At 39.5% G+C, this 19,638-nt stretch overlaps 1 protein-coding gene across 1 annotated transcript in view; it reads right to left on the bottom strand.

The window, feature by feature from the left end:
- Window positions 1-19,619, bottom strand: part of FAM171B (family with sequence similarity 171 member B) — a 68,702-nt gene extending 49,083 nt beyond the window's left edge. The window contains exon 1 of the mRNA XM_059055232.2: window positions 19,098-19,619. Within this exon, the coding sequence (XP_058911215.1) occupies window positions 19,098-19,311 (214 nt within the window). The 5' untranslated portion in view covers window positions 19,312-19,619. The remainder of the gene's footprint in view (window positions 1-19,097) is intronic.
- Window positions 19,620-19,638: the final 19 nt, after the last annotated feature.

Raw genomic sequence — 19,638 nt, 5'->3', positions numbered from 1 at the left:
AGTGTTATACTATATGCCCATCTCTCTATTTGACTGTTTAAATAATTTTCCATCTTAGAATTTCAGTATATCATATTTAAATTTTAACTGTTGGACTTAATAGATTAAGAAACTACCACTTCTAAACTAAGTGCTTCTAATTATTTCTCTTATGACAATGCCTGAGAAGATGACATAAGCTGCTTTAGGTTAAGAACTGAGCAGTAGAGGTCAAATCTTACATTTGGCCAGCCATCACTTTAGACACAGCTGCCTTATTAGCCTTTGCCACACCAGTCAATCAATTCCACCTAACCCGTCAAGAAGCATACATTTATCCACTGATCCAACCATTCAGGAAGCTATTACTGTGAACCCAACACAAGTCCAAGGTTGATAATGCCTTCCTGCCACTTGCCAGGTTCTGAAAGTACAGAGGAAAAAAAAAAAAATCAGTCTGACATGGCTGAATCCTTTGTTTCCATGTACATTCAAAGTGGACTAAAAATAATTCCTAAACTACTTGCTCTGATTTATTTTTGTCCTACTAACTTTGTAAACCTTCATCTGGTTTACTACTTAAATTTGAACACAACTGTATCATCATGACTAGGAATTTTCAGTAAACTCCTGATGAATCCCATTTGGCCTTTACAATTCATGACTGTCTCCTGCTTCCTACTTATAGAAAGAAGAATGGCAAATAATTTCTGAATCCTTTTCTCTTAATGTGTAGTTTATAATAATTCTATTTCATTCTTTCATCCCATCGTTTAATGAAAACTCCTTAAAATGTTGTTTTACTTGTGAATATTGTTAACATTAGAAAATTTTAAACTGGTTAGATGCAACTGCATACCAATTGAGAATTCAATCAGCCTTGAATTTTACAGAACACAATCTTCCAGATCTAATCAATAACGTTAATCAATCAGCTGGCTCCACTACGATGTCAATGCCCTTCTCTGCGGTGGGGTAGTAAGCGCAATACTACAAAGAAACAATTTACTACTCCTCTGAGACACGTATTCAAAAATAAATTAAGATTTCATCTGCTTTGCAGAATTCTTTTCTAAAGAGAATGTTTTAAGACACACCATTTTAACGGACAGATCTGACTCCCCAGCATAATGCCAAGGCTAGCAAAAAGAGAAAGGAGGCGAGCCGCAAAACATTCCTGTTTGTTCCATAAAGAAGAAACACTATCTTTTCCATACAAAGTTTTCCAAAGGACCACAGCCAGTATCCATTGGCTTATTTGTATGCTGAGAATATTCCAGCTCATGTTAAGATTTTCTAGACAGAAAAAAGAAGAATAAAAACTAGTTTGAATTCAGCCTCTCTTAAGAGCCAATTTGTCTTCTCAGCAAAACAAAAGAAATCAATATAGTAGTGAAAACATGAAGCTCACAGATGAATACCCTCCCTCTGATTTTTGGCTTTCAAATATATTTTGCTTGCTTGCTTGAGGTAACGTTCCAAAGACAATGTTGTTTCTAGGTTGTTTTAAAGGAAAAACAGAAATTTAATTCCACGATATGTTTTAATACTTCTTACTATATAAACATATTCTCTTTAGAGTCTATTTATAGGAAACGCAATAAAGCAATGAAAATAAATCCAGCCTCATTTACTAGAAAGTGGTAAAACTGACACGTTAGGGCTTCCCTGGTGGCCCAGTGGTTGGGAGTCCGCCTGCCGATGCAAGGAACACAGGTTTGTGCCCCGGTCCGGGAAGATCCCACATGCCGCGGAGCGGCTGGGCCCGTGAGCCATGGCCGCTGAGCCTGTGCGTCCAGAGCCTGTGCTCCGCAACGGGAGAGGCCACAACAGTGAGAGGCCCGCGTACCGCAAAAAAAAAAAAAAAAAAAAACAACCTGACACGTTACCTTTTCTGTCTACTTATTCAATCCTTACCACCATAGAATATAAATCAAAACAGAATATTCATATTTCTGAAATATTTAATTTACTAAAAATCATCTCTAATACTAGCAGTAATTGATAGGTATCTGTTAAGTTCTAGGCATTTCACATACATCAACTCTAATACTTAACAATGCTGCAAGGTAAGTATCATTATCTCTGTCTCAGAGAAAGTTTAATTAGTTTGCCCAAGAGCATACCTAAGAAGAGGCAGAGCAGAATTTGAACTCTAGTTGCTCAAACTCCAAAGGCCATGGCCTAGCCACCAAACCACGCAGCCCTAGAAGGATTCCTCTTCTGGTAAAGACATCAACCACAGAAGCAAGTAGGAGTGCACAGAAGCCTATGTGTTGCCATAACCAAGCATACCTGAGCCCTGCATCCTTTTACCACCCCATCCCCCCACCCTCTCATCTCACTCTCCCCAGGGCAGCCACACAGGCCTTCTTCCACGGCTCAAACTCACCAAGGCCTTTCCCCTCCAAAATTACAATCATGAACCGCAATTCAGCTAGTGGCCCAGTTTTTAAAAGTGCCCCCCCCCAAAATCTTTAATGACTGCCTTCATTTATTATGTTTTTGTGACACAGAACTTTTATTTGTGACACTGAACTTTTATTTGATAATTATTGAGGACTGATTAATTAAATGTACTTGTTTGCAATATAGATTTAGAAATTTGCTTCTGTGAGTCAGAGGCCTGAGGGCAATATTCAGAGAAAAAAAAGATCCCTTTATGGAAACTTAAGGACATCTAAATTAGTACTGTGAAGTGAGGGGGAAATGTGAGAAAAAATGGGAAGCGAGAGTGAGAGGCATGAGATTTTTTCATCATGGACCAAAAAGTGACAAAACTAAGTGCTAATAAGAGATAAAAAATACAGGTAGAAGTAAAAGGAAACAAAAATATGGAAAAGGGAAAGAAAATGGGTCTGACAAAGTTCTCTGGGTTTAAGAACTGTACATGGTTGACTGACAGTTCACAATCTTAAAGCATCATAAAGTATCATTCAAATCATCATCTTCAAATTCATTTTAATATCATCAGCATTTACCCCAAACTCATAAATCTAAGAACAAATATTTTTAAATTAACATGAATTTTAAAGTACCTACCCTGTGTCTAGCACTGTGATAGGCATGAGGAGTAAATGAATACTATGAATAACCAAAGATCCTTGGTTCTTAGATAGTTCTCTTAATATGTACTATCATAGCATGTTATGAATCAACATGCCATGCTTTTATTGAGCACTTACTGAGTGTTAGGTATTCTGGAATGTAAAAATGAATGAAGGATATATCTATGCTCTAAAGGAATTCAGAAGCTGAAGAAAGACAAAATAAACACACCAGAAACAATTAGGGACTAATTCTAAACACCATATTATCAAGTACTGAATCACCAAATAGAGACTGACCGACGTAGTAAGAGAAAATAATTGTGGACTGCAAAAGCGTCATGAAAAAAGTAGAGCTAAGTTGGTTTCTGGTGGAGTTAGAGATAAAAAAGAGGTAGGGCAGTGCCAATGGGGAGGGAAAAGAGTCAAAGGATTTTAAATTTCCTTGGAGCTAGGCCTTAGCTCAGGAAATAACATATTAAGCTAGTTATGACTTTTTCGATTAAAGTTACAGAAATCCAACCAGAGTTTCCTGAGGCAAAATGGAAATTTATCAACTGATGGATACAAGAAAGGGCTGTACAAGAAAACCACAGGGATGGCAACTATCCAGCTGATCTAGAGAATGACTGGGACCAGGAACTCCAACTCTGAATACTGGCTTCATCATTTCCATTCATAGGCTTTATCCACATGGTGGGCAGCATGGCTGATGACAACTCTCAGGTTTTACGTCTTACCATTTCCAACATCAAATGTGGATGGACAAAGGCGGCATAAGCAGAAGAAAGGGGAAGAGATGCACCAGACAGACAGTTCTATATACGTCCACCATAAAAGTTACAAGTAAAAATTTGATTAATGGGAATTGATCCTAGATTGGTGGGAAATGACCAAAAAACAAAGTAACTTGAAAGCCTGGTAGAACCTCCCATTTTGGAGCATAATGTAGCTAGAATGCTACCTTTATACAAAACTCAGTCTTATCACAACCTGGTGGATGTGTAATATGTTATTTGCACAAATATAACAAGCCAAAGTGAAACCTTCTTAAAAATTCCACATACAATCTATAAGATTCATTTACTCATTCATTCTTTACTTGAAGCTCTATCCCTTTTCTTCGTTGATTTTTATACAGTTCAATTAAAAGTTTTTAATAATTGTTTTACCATTTCAAAAAACTGTTACTTGCCCACTGAATGTTCCCCAGATCTTAAGAGAAGCATGCTAAAGCTTTTAGGGGTGAGAAGTCAGGATGTATAAATTTAAGTTTCAATTGGTTCTGCAATACTGTGTGTGTGTGTGTAAACACAGATAATATAGAGATAAAGCAAAAATGACAAATTTTAACAATTGTTGCATCTTGGAGGATATATGGATACCCATTACACTAATTGAATTTTTCAGTATACAGTATTTCAAAGTATTCATTATAAAAATTTGGAGAGAAGTAGAAGCCTGACAGAAGACTTCAAATTTTAAATGACAATATAATGAAAGCATAAAAAATGAAAGCAGTGTTTCAGGAAGATACATGTAGAAAGGGTATGGTTTGAATTAGAGGTAGTAACAAACAGAGAGACCTACGAGATTACTGTATAAATCCAAACAGATGGGGGGCGGGGCAGCAATGGGCTGGACTGAGAAAGTGGCTGTGAAAATGAAACACAATGAATGGATACTAAAGACTGTGATGAATACTTAAAAGAACCAAGTGAGTGACAGGTGAGTGTGGGAGAGAGAGAAGACAGAATCAACGATGATCCCTGGTTCCCCAGGTCAAATGATTAGGGAAGGGATAGAAATAGATAAGGTCTAAAGCAGGGAACAGATTTGTTGGGTTAAGACAATGTCTTTCATTAAATACGTTAATATATTGCCTCCTCCATGTAAATACAGTTCATATGCTGACTGGTGATGTGTGTGGTATAATCTCCTCCTAGTCTGTGAAAGCCCAAAGACAACATACCACACAAGCACCCTAAGAACGAGAGGCAGACACACTGGGCTAGAGCCTGGGGGAAAACAGCCAGAGTCAGCCCATATGCTCCCCTGTTAAGCCACCTGTTTCAGTGTCTCAGTTCCCCTAGCCTGGAAGATTTACAGAATTTCAGGGATTTTTTTTAAATGCAAAAACTGCATGATAGGGTGCTTTAAAGTGGTAAGAGCAAACTTGGATTGTAGCCACAAAAATACCTCAATGTATATAGCTTCAAGTAAACGTTAGAACTTTTCTCATGCATTGGTAATTTCAGCTAAATGGCTTCTTGCTATGAGTACACCTCTAGATTAACCTTAATGGAGAAAAAGTTCATGAATACATAAAATTCCTACCTATTATTTTTCATATACTTTCTGATTTAGCAGAAAACCAGGCAACTGCTATGTGCAATTACATTTTTGTAAAGTCTCAATTCGGATGGTGCAAACACAATCATTAACAAAATAAATCTTAAATCACTCACTGCCTTGTGGTGGGGTGTGGAAATGAAATTTGGGGTCACTGAGGAGGAAAGGAGAGAAGCCAAGTTGTTCCCATGATAGGGTGGGGAAATGGCCAACAGGCTGGTCCAGATGGGAGAGAGAGGTTACAGGAGACGTCAAGACACAGCTTTCTGTGCTGTGTTCATGTCGAGAACTGAGATGTTAAGAAAATAGCACAATTTGGTCAAGGTGGTGATACCCCACTGTTAAAGGCAAGGGAGAGTTATTTCTGCTATATATCAATGTAAAGGCAAGACACAGTCACTGCTAATTCACAGCATACCTAAATTGATAGAAATGGGGCTTATGTTTGAATCCTGAATTCAATTCCTTTGTTTAGAAAGGAGAGGGCACATCTGGTGTCTTCAAGAAATGAGGAAATGGTGGAAGAACTACGTTATTTTTTTCTAACATGGAATGATGAGTGGTAAAAGTATGAAATAAAGAGAAATTAAAGAAAAAAGAATTCTAGAGGATACTGAAGATAAAAGGAACAGAATTATTATACTGTTAATCACAAAAGAAATGGAAAAAATAGATCTAAATAAAAAATAATAAATTATTTCCTTTTGCTTTTCTATATCACTTTGGGACACACTTTAAATGTGCATTCTTCCAGGAAACAGGACAAATTATTTCCCTTCAAACCTGTGTTCCCACAGTCTCCTATATACTCCTCAAATAAAGCACTTATCACACTCTGTTATCATTTGTGGTCTCTCTATGTCCCCAAGTGTTCTCTACAATTAGTGAGATTTGTTTAAAAAAAAAAAAGAAAAAGAATGAATGAAATCATTTACTGTAGGAATCTTTAACCAACATATGATGTGATAAATTAAAATAAATACCAGTTCCTCTTTCAGTATATATTTTTCAAATCATGGAATTGCTCTTGATATAAAACCTGTATACTTTGGCCACTTCATTCTGCATGTCTTACAGTCTTTTCCCTACATAATATTCTTTTCATATATATATACTCTCTAGAGAAGCCCGCTCAAGCTTTGGGATGAAAGAAGATAATCAACTGCACAAATATCTGTCTATATGCATTCATTCATTTATTCACTCAACTATTTATACAGGAATACAGTCCCAACCAAAACAGTTATTGCACCTGGCTTCATCTTGCTTCCAATCTAGAGGTGAAGACAAATATGGAATTATGGGATAGATGCCTAGCTACAGATCAACTACAGACCATGAGCAATTAGGAGGTGCTTACAAGAGCACATTAACAGAGGAACGTAGCTCAGACTGGAAAGCTAAAGAAAATCTGTTTAAACGAAGTGGCACTTAAGCTAATACCTGAAGTTTAAATGAATTTAGCCAGGGCAGAGAGAGACAGTGAGTGTGCATGTGTGTGCGTGCGTGTGTGTGTGTGTGTGTGTGTGTGCGTTGGATCAGGGAAGTACTGCAAGCAGAGCTACAGAGGAACAACCTGTACAAAGGCCCTGACGTACAAAACCTGTCACACTCAAGGCACAGAGAACTGGAGTTGAGACTGGGGTGGGAAAGCATGCAGGCCCTTATAGGTCACTGGTTCTTAATGTCATGGGAAGACTGATAAAATTTGTTCTTAAAAATAAACACTATTTGTAGGGTGTTGGGGGATGATTCCCATAACTGGAGTATGGATTTTTTAGAGCACCAAGAATGGAACAAGGAGGCAGTTAATATGCTAACCTGCACTAGAGTGTTAAGAGTGACCTGGACTAGAGCAGGGGCAGTGAAGATGAAGAGAAGTTAACAGATGAGGAATATTTAGGAGATAGACTTGGTGGGTTGGGTGATGGACTAGGAGAGGAAGGTAGAGGAAGCGGCAAGGACAGCACCCTCAACTCTCCTTATTGGCCAGAGGGGCACTTTAATAACAGTGGGGTTTTTCGTAACAATAAGGAAGGATGAAAAGTGAAGGTGGTCGAAAGCTGAAAACTGCCAGTTATAAGTTCTGGAAGGTAATGTACAGCATGGTGACCCTAGTTTAAAAAAAAATAAGAAGGGGATTTTTTTCTTTTTATCCTGGAATATCTGGTGAGAAATGAAGAGTCCAGACTTAGACATGCTTAAGCTGAAATACCTGTGATCTATCCACATAAAGATGTCAAAATAATTGGTGGATATATTGAGAAGTGCACTCTGGGAAGTCTTAGCATATAGGTGGCATTTAAAGCAGCTGGAGTGGATGAGATCACCTTGTGAGAGAGGAGAATGAGAAGAGAGAATGTTAAATTAAATGGAAACATTTTTTTCTACTTTTAGAATATAAAGATATTTTAATTACCTACATATTACAGTATCAAATATTTTATGCCTATAATACTTAAGTATAATTTTACTATATAATGTAATTATTGCATAGCAAATTATTTAAGAGTTACAGACTTGAGACTGTATTACTGACAAAGAATATTGATAGGGAAGAAAGGGGAGTAAATTGGGTCACCATATTTTCACCTTCCTTTGTCAGATCTATCTCTAAGCTGCTGGATCCATGAAGGGCCCCATATACAGTCCCTGCATACAGTTCCAGTCTGTAAGCCAGTCCTTACATACAGGAAACACAAAGGCCACAGTAAGACGGATTTGTCAGGGGGAGCTTATGTCTTTTTTTTAACCTCCCTGTCTGTGCCCCCATGCCATTCTCTGAAGCTGTAGCTTTCCAAGTCTCAACACATGCTATTATTTATCTTTGGAACATCAGAATGTGTTGAAATACAAATTTTTCCATTTAGACTTTCAAATGAAAGAAAAATTTTGCAGTATAAAGCCATTCCTCAAAACAAGGAATCGCTCTGCTATTCACTCTTCCTAGCATCTAGCTTTTCCAATGTAGTCAGTTGTTAGTGAAACCAGGAGAGGTGTGAATCAAAAAAAAATAAATAAGGAAAACATGAGTTTCAATGAGTTTAGGGATGATATTAATTCTGAAAGTTGAGAAGAGCACTGGTGATGAAAAGAGTAAGTTCAATCACAGACTTAAATCACAGTAGCCTGAAATTACTATTTTGACCCCAAAACTGTTAAAAAAAACCAAAGATTAATACTTGTTTCAGCAGGTGGGAAATGGCTTAGGTTTTTATAAATGCCTTCTCTGAAGGCTAATAACAACCAGGGCAGGCCCTCATCTGCTAAAATGCATTGAAGTTTATAATCAGGCCTGAGGGACTGGATGACTCACAAAGTAATCAGAGCCCTTATTAAGATTATTAACTTAATCTTAGTGACCCTATCCTTCAGTGCAAGAGCCAGGAGCCAAGATGCAGAGAGTTTTTGGGTTGACTGCCAAAAAATTCTGAACAGAGGGTTTTTTCAGGTATAAGATATCCCACTAGGTTATTATATAATGAAACCTGGATATAAAACAATTCAAAGTCATGTGGTTTATCAAGAGATAATTATTGCATTTTGGTAGACATTCCACAAACACAATGGAAAAGCCAAAGGTTGAAAGAATCGACCAAGGTACATGCATCCCACGCAATCAGTTTCTTCAAGGGTTAAGGCCTTCTGGCAGGACTGGTTATGTTGCGGTCACACTTACTAATTTTACCCATCACATGTACACAATAACAGAAACCTCACATGTTAAGAAAACACAAAAATGTTATTTGAGTCTGAATGTTACCTTTGTTCTTTTCTCATTGAGTCCACTTACAAAGGCCTAATCAACCATGGCAGGTTTTCTTAACCTTTTGGGGGGTCAAGGATTCCTTTGAAAATCTTACAGATGATCTCAACACTAGATAACTGAGATTGTATAATTAATTTCAGGGTACTCATAAACCCTCTACACCCTTCCACTGGTTCCCTAGAACCTCTGCCATAGAGGGTTTAAGGGACAGTGAGTCCCTTACACAAACAGGGGAGAAGAAGATTCACCATTTGTGAGTACTTTCTCTCCCCATGAACTTACTTGACCTTCCCTCAAACTTGTCACAGTGAATTATATTACCTCTCTTCTTTTCTTATGAGCCTCCAAAGTCTTCACCTTCTACATCTTGACACCCTATATGCACCAAGCTTTATGGATTCACAAGACTTCTTTCCTATTTGAAATATTATGGCACAGAAGCAATTTAAAAAGACACATTCTTGGGCTTCCCTGGTGGCGCAGTGGTTGAGAATCCGCCTGCCGATGCAGGAGACACGGGCTCGTGCCCTGGTCCGGGAAGATCCCACATGCCGCGGAGCAACTAAGCCCGTGAGCCATGGCCGCTAGGCCTGCGCGTCCGGAGCCTGTGCTCCGCAATGGGAGAGGCCACAACAGTGAGAGGCCCGCATACCGCAAAAAAAAAAAAAAAAAAGACACATTCTTTTGACTATTCTGATTCACAAAATTGAATCCATTGGTAGGGAAAAACTATTAAAAAGCTCACTTATCTTAGTTACATTTGCTATGAAGAAAATCATCAAATCATCAAATCATCAAAAATCCTTAAGTAACAGTTTTATCAGAATTTGTAACTGCCAGGTGGTACCACAATTTCTTTTACAATGTGAATGTGGCACCCAGAGATTATCATACTAAGTGAAGTAAGTCAGAAAGACAAATATCGTATATCACTTATATGTAGAATCTAAAAAAATGATACAATGAACTTATTTACAGAACAGAAATAGACTCACAGACATAGAAAACAAACATGGTTATGCAAGGGGAAAGGCAGGGGGAGGGATAAATTAGAAATTTGGGAATAACATATATAGAAATTTAGGAGTAACACATAAACAGCAAGGACCTACTGCATAGCACTGGAACTATATTCAATATCTTGTTAAGAAACTATAATGGAAAAAAATCTGAAAAACAAAATATATATATATTCAATATATATGTATGTATAAATGAATCACTTTACTGTACACAAGAAACTAACACAACATCGTAAAGCAACTATACTTCAATAAAAATTTTAAAATAAAAATAAAACAAACAGTACTTCAGATATAGAGAACAAACTAGTGTTTACAGGGGTGGGGGGAAGACGGGTAGGGGATTAAGAGGTACAAACTACTATGTATGAGATAAATAAGCTACAAGGATATATTGTACAGCACAGAGAAGACAGCCAATATTTAATAATTATTATAAATGGAGTATAATAACCTTTAAGAATTGTAAATCATTATGTTGTACACCTGAAATTAACATTGTAAATCAATGATACTTCAATTTTAAAAAACTGTCTAAAAAAAAAAAAAAGAAAACTTACAAATTAACAGATTTTAAAAAAAGGGCTTCCCTGGTGGCGCAGTGGTTGAGAGTCCGCCTGCTGATGCAGGGGACACGGGTTCGTGCCCCGGTCCGGGAAGATCCCACATGTCGCGGAGCGGCTGCGCCCGTGAGCCATGGCCGCTGAGCCTGTGCATCCGGAGCCTGTGCTCCGCAACGGGAGAGGCCACAACAGTGAGAGGTCCGCGTACAGCAAAAAACAAAAACAAAACAACAACAACAAAAAGATGTGGATGTGTTCCAGCTTATGTTATATACTTTTAAAACACTGCCAGAGCAAAGCACTTAGGAGAAGGTCATTTCTACCTCATCCCAATTCCAAGAGCCTATGATTCCAAGTCTTATTTTAATCTATGAAGTGAAAACTCTTGGTTTTTTTAAAATTACTGTATATTTTAATTGATATTAGACATCATTTCATTATAAATAGCATTAGAAGGTCAGATTAGTTGTTTCATACATTAGTACAGAGATACTTTTCTTGCATATGATTATGAATGAGACTTAAATTCTGATTACTTTAAAGAAACACTGGAATTTGGGGAATTATTAAATTATAGCTTTTCTGCTAAAAGTCCAGAGACTAACAGCCAAAAATATTGTAAAATATATTTTGGAAAGTACTTATTTTATGAGGAGAAGTTATTTGTTTTTAATTGCAAATATTTGGAATACACCAATTCATTTAAAAGTAAGTGACCAGATAGATTTTTTTTTTTTAACTTCAGGTACACAAACTGAATTAATCATAAACTGTGCTTCATGACACACTTATTGATCCATACATGGTTCATTTTACTTAGTAAAATAGTTAAATAAATCCTACTATACCCATTAATTTTGGTGACATTTTTCCCCTTATGCAAAAAGTGTGGCCTCCCTCTACTTCATTTTTACAGTAAATGGTTATTCTTTTTTTTTTTTTTTTTTTTTTTTTTTTTGCGGTATGCGGGCCTCTCACTGCTGTGGCCTCTCCCGTTGCGGAGCACAGGCTCCGGACGCGCAGGCCTAGCGGCCATGGCTCACGGGCTTAGTTGCTCCGCGGCATGTGGGATCTTCCCGGACCAGGGCACGAACCCGTGACCCCTGCATCGGCAGGCGGATTCTCAACCACTGCACCACCAGGGAAGCCCTAAATGGTTATTCTTTTGGTAATCCTGTCTCAGTCACCCAGGCATTTATAAACAAATCCTACTCATACAAATATGAAAACATTAGCAGCATGTTTAAAGTTTTGAAGAAACATAATCCATTTAACTATATAGAGCCATATTTTGACAGCTTAATTTCTATCATTTTCAAAAAGACTGGCAGTCGGGGGCAGGGGTGGGAAACAGGCAAGGGTGGAATGGGTCACAAAATCCAGGACCTTTGCAGCTTCTATTCAACTCCTGGTTATAGTTAACCCATTAGAAAAAACAAATAATCCATCTACCCATCCCGTTTCTGTTTGTATCACATTCCTATTACAAAAGTGGCGGAACAGGTAGGTGTGAATAAAACCATGGACACTGGTCTTATTTTATTTTAGAAAGAACAATGAATATGGAATTCTACAAATTCCCTGGAGCACTTACCCCCGAGGTTAGCCAAAGGCCTTACAGCATGAGCCCCAGGTGAGGCTGGACATTTCTACAAGCTTCCAACTGATCAAGTGGTCACTGAAAGCCCACGTAGTATTTAGGTCCACAGATATGAACTGCTAATGGCTTAGCTATATATGTGTTCTAAATTTTAGCAGATCTAACAAGTGAACTAAAACTATACAGTTTCTAAGTGCTGTTTCTCTAGTGAATAGGAACAAAACTAAACTAAGTACAATAACTGATAATACTGGCAAATGCTTAATTTTAACTTAGACCCTCGTGTCATGATATAGAAACCTACTTGAGAAAAAAAAATATTAAATAACAATTGAAATCTCTGTCACATATAAATAAAATTAATTTTAAATATTGGTTTTTGTGCAAGACACAGAAGCTTAAGATGGAGAAATTAACAGGCATTATCAACCCAAGGCTTCAGAGAAGCCCAAGGTATTGCTGAGACATTTTACAGTCTAGGTTCACTAGGTCACAGGTTTGACACGTTATTAATGTGGAAAGCAATTGCCATTTCCTTGATACCCTCTACCCTACATGAAAGGGTACCCAGAAATCATTCCTCATTTCAGGCCCAAGTGAACTGGCCTAATTATACTCCAAGACGTTATCAACAAGTAGTTAAGAATACTGCCTAGTCCTCATAACATAGAGAGTCATAAAAAAAAAAAAATTAAGAGGCACAGAATCTGATATGTCTTGGACATATGGATTGTGCTTACACAAAAGGGCAATTAAAGAGACATCTCCAGGGCTTCCCTGGTGGCGCAGTGGTTGAGAGTCCGCCTGTCGATGCAGGGGACACGGGTTCGTGCCCCGGTCCGGGAGGATCCCGCGTGCCGCGGAGCGGCTGGGCCCGTGAGCCATGGCCGCTGAGCCTGCGTGTCCGGAGCCTGTGCCCCGCGACGGGAGAGGCCACAACAGTGAGAGGCCCGCGTACCACAAAAAAAAAAAAAAAAAGAGACATCTCCAAACAGAATCTTCAAAGCAAACAGAAGCTGTTTTCTTAAGCCTATGATGTATTTCACTACAATGCACAGCTTTCATAGTTTTAGAATTTTCCAGGTAACTATTCCAAAGCATACTTTTTATCAGTAGCAGATGGAAAATATTATGTCCATTTCCTAGCTAAGGCAACTTGGAGGAAAGGAAATTAAGACACACTATACTAAGCCAAGTCAATGAATGACAACAATACTGCAGCTAGTACCTAGTCAGACAGAACGTTGAAAGAGAATTAAGTTCAATATTTACATACTTAGGGGGAAGAGTTTTGTTTCAGAAAAATATTTGGTAGTTTCTGTTCAGGCACATTAAGAACACTGAAAAACCACCACTAAAGCAAACTGGACTGAAATTCAACACAATGGCATGTGTTTTTCAACCTGTAATCAACACCAAGAAATAGCTCCCTTTGGTTATTAAAATCCTGGAAAGAAATCATAATTACCCCATCTGGGAATATGGCCTTCAAAGCATGAGTACTTTAGATAAAACAGCCAATGTCTAGTCCCACTTCTACTGATTTTCAAATTCTTGAACGGAAAAAAAGTAAACAAATGCTTTCATGGATAGGAGATTTTCAATCAGCTTTGCTTAAATCAAAGTTTAAATCAAGTTTCTTGAATTTAACAAGAAGTATACAGTAATATTCTATACTGAATTTCAGTATTTTTAAATTTTGTTAAGTAGGTCCCAGCTACATAGAATATGAAAAAAATCTTTAACTTTAAAAGTACAAGAATGTAGCAGCTTCATTTACAATAGCTAAAACTGGAAATAACCCAAATATCCATCAGAAGTGATAAACCAAACTGCAGTAATTGATACAATGGAATACTGCTCAGCAGTAAAAAGGAATAAACTACTGAACATGCAACATGGATGAAACCTATGTTAATTAGACTGAGATGAAGAAGCTAGACACAAAAAAGTACATGCTATATGGTTCTATTTTATGAAGGTCTAGAAAACACAAATTAATCAGTGATGAAAACAATCAGAACAGTTGTCAATGGGTCAGGGACAAAGATTGCCTGGGGGCATGAGGGAACTTTCTAAGGAGATATAAATGTTCTATAACTTGATATGGGTAATGGTTACACAGGTATATCCATTTGTCAAGAGAATACAGCTTATGTTAATACCAGAATCTGAAGTATGGACATCCATTAAGTAGCTTTTACAGCTTTTTTTTTTTCATTTTATGACTTTTGATTTTTTTTTTTTTTTTTGTGGTACGCAGGCCTCTCACTGTTGTGGCCTCTCCCGTTGCGGAGCACAGGCTCTGGACGCGCAGGCTCAGCGGCCATGGCGCACGGGCCCAGCCGCTCTGCGGCACGTGGGATCTTCCCGGACCGGGGCCCGAACCCATGTCCCCTGCATCGGCAGGCGGATTCTCAAACACTGCGCCACCAGGGAAGCCCGACTTTTGATATTTTTAAACCAATACTTATAAAATGTATATAATCATAGCTCACTTCAAAATGACTTTTGAATATTTTTGTAAGGCAAACATACAAAAATAAATAATAATAATAAAAGATAATAAATAATAATAAAGATAATAAAGATAAATAATAAAGATAATAAATAATAATAAAATTTTAATGTCAATTTAAAAAAATACATATTTTTTAATATTTAAAAAATATATAATGTGGCAACTCTGTAAATCAAACACCACTTTCCCCACACAATAAACTATAGTTTATTGTTTAAAAAAAAGAGTACAGGGCTTCCCTGGTGGTGCAGTGGTTGAGAGTCCGCCTGCTGATGCAGGGGACGCGGGTTTGTGCCCCGGTCCGGGAAGATCCCACATGCCGCGGAGCGGCTGGGCCCATGAGCCATGGCCGCTGAGCCTGCGCGTCCGGAGCGTGTGTTCCGCAACGGGAGAGGCCACAGCGTATGTACATTTTAATGTATGTACATTTTACCTCCCCGCTTCCCCCCAAAAATCCCACATAGTGGAAATGAATGCAGGTGTGAGTGAAACAGTCACAGCAGAATTTGATTATTGTTAAAGCTGGGTAATGGGTATGGGCTTTTTTTTTTAATACTATCCTGTTTACTTCCTACACATTTGACATTTTCCAAGGTAAAAGGTTTAAAAATATAGATCAGTGACACTTACAATCAAAAATGTTTATACTGTGAAAATATATCCCTCAAGATGCTTGCTCTGTATGCAGAAGACTTTTATAAAAATACACGGAGATACCCAGTGTCTGTGCTCCGTATGGAGAACTTGAAATGGAGCTCCTTATTTTCTCCAGCTACCCTTGCCCCCATCCCCAGCATGCCTCCCATCTAATGGGCCATCAGACTGAATATGATAAGGTTGTCTCAGCTACCACCAACCCCCAAATTAATTCTTCCCTCGTCCCTCGAATATTTATTTCTAACAAATATTGGTGCAGATGGAGAAATCAGAGCTGCTGCAGACATGGGAGAAAACAGATCTCAACCTTAGTCTTTATTCTCACTACTCTCTGAGGATGGTGTTTTAGAAGTTAATGAGAAAAGGAAAATTTACTTTTTTTACATCCTGATTTTTTAAAATCTCATATTCAATTTCTTTTAACCTCACTTTCTTATTTCTCAGCAATATGAAGAGACATAAATTTTCAAAATAATAAAATCCAGAGTAACCAGAGTCAGCAGTCAATTTCTCTACTATGGACTTATGAGGCTCAATCATGTATCAATCACTAAACAAGTCTTATTAGTTTTCTAAATATTGCCTGAGAAAAGTCCTATAGCTTTTCACAAAACATGTCCAAAGAATCAGAAGCACCATACAGAGGCAAAGAATGAATTCAGGCTCAGTCAGAGCTATTTAAAGATATGTTAATACCCTCCTAGAGTTTAAGGTATGTTAATACCCATAAGAGGATTATAAGTGCACCTGGGTAAAGAATCTTCTTGACAGAACCTAAAAAGTAGACTTAAGTGTTGTATCTAGCAGTTCTTTGTAGTGAACATAAGATAACACTGAAATTAGCTAAAATTAAAAGTCCAAAATATATATATTTTATAACCTCCACTTACAAATGTTTCTACCTAACATTTCTTTATGTTTATATGACCCTGCTAAATTCCAATGAAGAATTTCACAAGATGCAAAATAACAAATACTCATAAAGTAAAGGAGATCCTTGATGCCAGCATTTTTGTTCATTCATTCATTCAGTCATTCATTCAAAAAAATGTGTGCCTATGAGTAGCAAGTGCTCTTCTCGGTGCTAGAAATATATGTAATAATTCAATGTAATAATGAGCAAAGCAAAGTTCATGCCCTTAGAGAGTTTACATTCTAGTAAGGGGAGACAGGCTTACAAGAAGGGCTGAGGATAGTAAGTGCCATGGAGGAGAATCACTAGGAAAGGGCATGCAGATGGCTATTTAATACAGCTGTCAGGAAAGGCTTCTGTTAGCGTGATTGGAGCAAAGCTGACGAATCGAAGGTCCAGAGTTCCAGGCAGAGAAAAATGACAAGTGCAAAGGCCCCACACCAGAGCCCACATGCAAACTGAAGAAACAAAGAGCCACTGTGGCCCCAGCGCTGAGTTAGTGTCAGAGCTGAGGGAGATGGGAGTGAGAGGGCCACAGAGGATCTCAGCCTTTGTGGGCCATTTTCAGGGTCTGGGCATCTAATGTGAGGGAGATGGGAAGCCATTGGAGGACCGTGAGCAGAAATGATCCTATTTAATGTTTTTAAAAAGATCACTAACTGTGTGAGGAGAACAGACAGTAGAGGAACAAAGGTTGAAGCAGGAAGACCAGTTCAACATAGAGATCACAATGTGCTCAGAGGAACATTTTAAGTTCATTTGTTTACAGGTTATGTTTCATTATACAACCCAAATACTCCTGTAACTAAAACAGCAGTCAATTGAATTGCTCTCTTGTTTGCCACTGGCTTGGAGGGTTAGAGTTTTTGAGGGAAATGCAAGAGTCATCTTATGTTACTTTTCAGGCTCTAGTTTGATCTGTTGGCTAGTGGTTCCTTTATCTCCATTAATCTAATAGGTAAATAAGACAAAAACTGCTAGTTTCCCAAAAAATAACCCTTTTCAAAAATATTACATCACAAATAACAGAAAACAAATATTTTCACACGTACGCTGGATACAGAAGTTTCTCATATTATTTCCGTTATTCGTAACCTTCATCACAACCTATCTATACGGCAGTCGTCAAAACCCACTTAACTAATATTCCTGAAAGACAATAAATCAAAATAAACATATACTGCAAATCATAAAATCCATCACCACTCTCAGACTTCTGTTTCATAATTTATGAAATCCCTCTCATAATGAAGACAGGCTCTCTCATTTCCTTAAGTTTACCCAACAGCATATCTAATCGCTGCCTCGCCCATACCCTGTGGTTAGCACTTTCAGTTATAAAAAGCCAGGTAGGAAAACCACCACACACAGCACATCTTTCAGGACTTTCAGCCACGCTCAAGTGTTATTAAATGGTTTGAGAGGGTTTCAGAAACACATGCTTTCCCGCACACGCTTTGGTGATTTCATCCTATGCTCAGAGCACTCTGATAAATTAAATCATTCTGGCTGTGTCAGGAATCGCAGCTGGTGTACCTGAGTATTGCTCTTTGATGATGAGCAAGCAGTACAAAATAAGATACTGAATCCTACTCTTTCAAATCTCATTTTCGGCATCTCGTATTAACGTCACTAGGCAGGATTTTCAAGCGAAAACAAATGTTATAATTCACTTTGGTTTTGCAGAAACCTAAGCCCACTTGCCAAAAAAACCTGATGGCTTTTTTTCTTTCCAAAGAGCAGGCAGCTTCTACAATAAGGAAGGGGACTGGGGTTGGGGGGTAGGGAGAAGCTATTAAAATGGATAATCCAGCTTTTTGCCTACCGGTGTAGCTTTAATGGAGGGGAACCAGGCAGGAACTGAGGGACTGTTACAGCCACGTATACCGAAAGGGCATTCCTCACCCTCAGCTGAATAGTGTGGAGAATCTGCCTCATTACCTTCTACTAACAAGTAAGGAGATTCCCCTCTCTGGGGGCAGGCTTTGCTGTGCTAACATCCGCTACAGACTTCACCTCATCCAGCCCCCTCTCCTTTTCCCTTTCCTTCAGCCACAAACTCCTATTTCGTTTTTGGTTTGTTTCATCTTATACTGAAGGCATTCTTGCACACTGCCTTCAACCATTCCCGGGATAAGAAGAGACAGAAATAAGTAATAAAATAAATCAAGCTTTCTTTTCTCCAGAGCTAAATTTAAATATATTGGCGGAGCGAGATGGTGGAAAGGGGTGTGTGGGTGTCTACTGCAAGATTTTCCAGTCTCTAGGAGAGAAAAGGATAAAGAATAGAAGGCTAAAAGGATTTGAGAAGTGTGTGTGTGTGTGTGTGTGTGTGTGTGTGTGTGTGTGTGTGTGTGTGATCGTTCCCAGGGCGGAGGGAAAAATTCAGGAAGGGAGAGAGAAGAAAAAGATCAATCCAGGCAGTCACTCACTCGCATCTCTCCCGACCCCTCCCCACCTCACTGCAGTGCTCTGCGCTTCCCAGAGAGCTCACCACCCAAAGGGCAGATTCCCAAAACCAAAGCAGAGCCCGAATCCTGGTCACGCAGGCAGGCTGGGGAGACGGGGTGGGGGTGGGTAGAGACAGGCGATGGGAAACCATCTGGCTAGGGAAGCAGCGAGGAGGCCAGCAAGACCAGAGGAGGAAAGGCAGGGCCGGGCTGCCGGGACCTACCGGGAGCAGTGACGGTAGAGGATGCCCCGGGCACCTCTGGCCTCTCCTCCTCAGCTTCCTCCCGCTGCCGTTGCTGCTGCTGCTGCTGGATGAGGCTGAGGTCGGAACGGCTGAGCTCAGCTCTGGCGGCCGCAGGGACCAGCTTCGCCTTCAGCAGCACCGCGGCCAGGCCGAGGAGCAGGGTGCAAGGGACGCGCCGGCTGAGCCTCGCCATGGCCGAGAGCCAGAGGGCCGCGGCGGCATATTGCGGCGGAGGTCCGGGAGGCGGCGGCGGACGCCAGGGCTGCGGGCTCTGGCAGCGCCCGCCCGCTCGGTCCCCCTCGCTCGGTCTGCCTCGCACACCCTCACCAGGAGGAGGAGGCTGGGGCGGCTGAGAAGACGCCAGGGGAGGAGGAGGAGGGGGAAGTTAGCATCCTAGCGCACGTGACGCGCGCGGCGGGGTGGGGCGAGCCCTGCGCCCGGCGCCGCGTCTACGCTATCACCCCGGGCTCAGCTGCTCCGGAGGCGCGCGCTCGGCGGGGTGCTGGGGCGCAGGGCTGGT

This window comes from Kogia breviceps, chromosome 2 (assembly GCF_026419965.1).
Source record: "Kogia breviceps isolate mKogBre1 chromosome 2, mKogBre1 haplotype 1, whole genome shotgun sequence".
In the NCBI taxonomy this organism is placed as follows: Eukaryota; Metazoa; Chordata; class Mammalia; order Artiodactyla; family Physeteridae; genus Kogia; species Kogia breviceps.
This window is presented reverse-complemented; position numbering and strand designations above follow the sequence as displayed.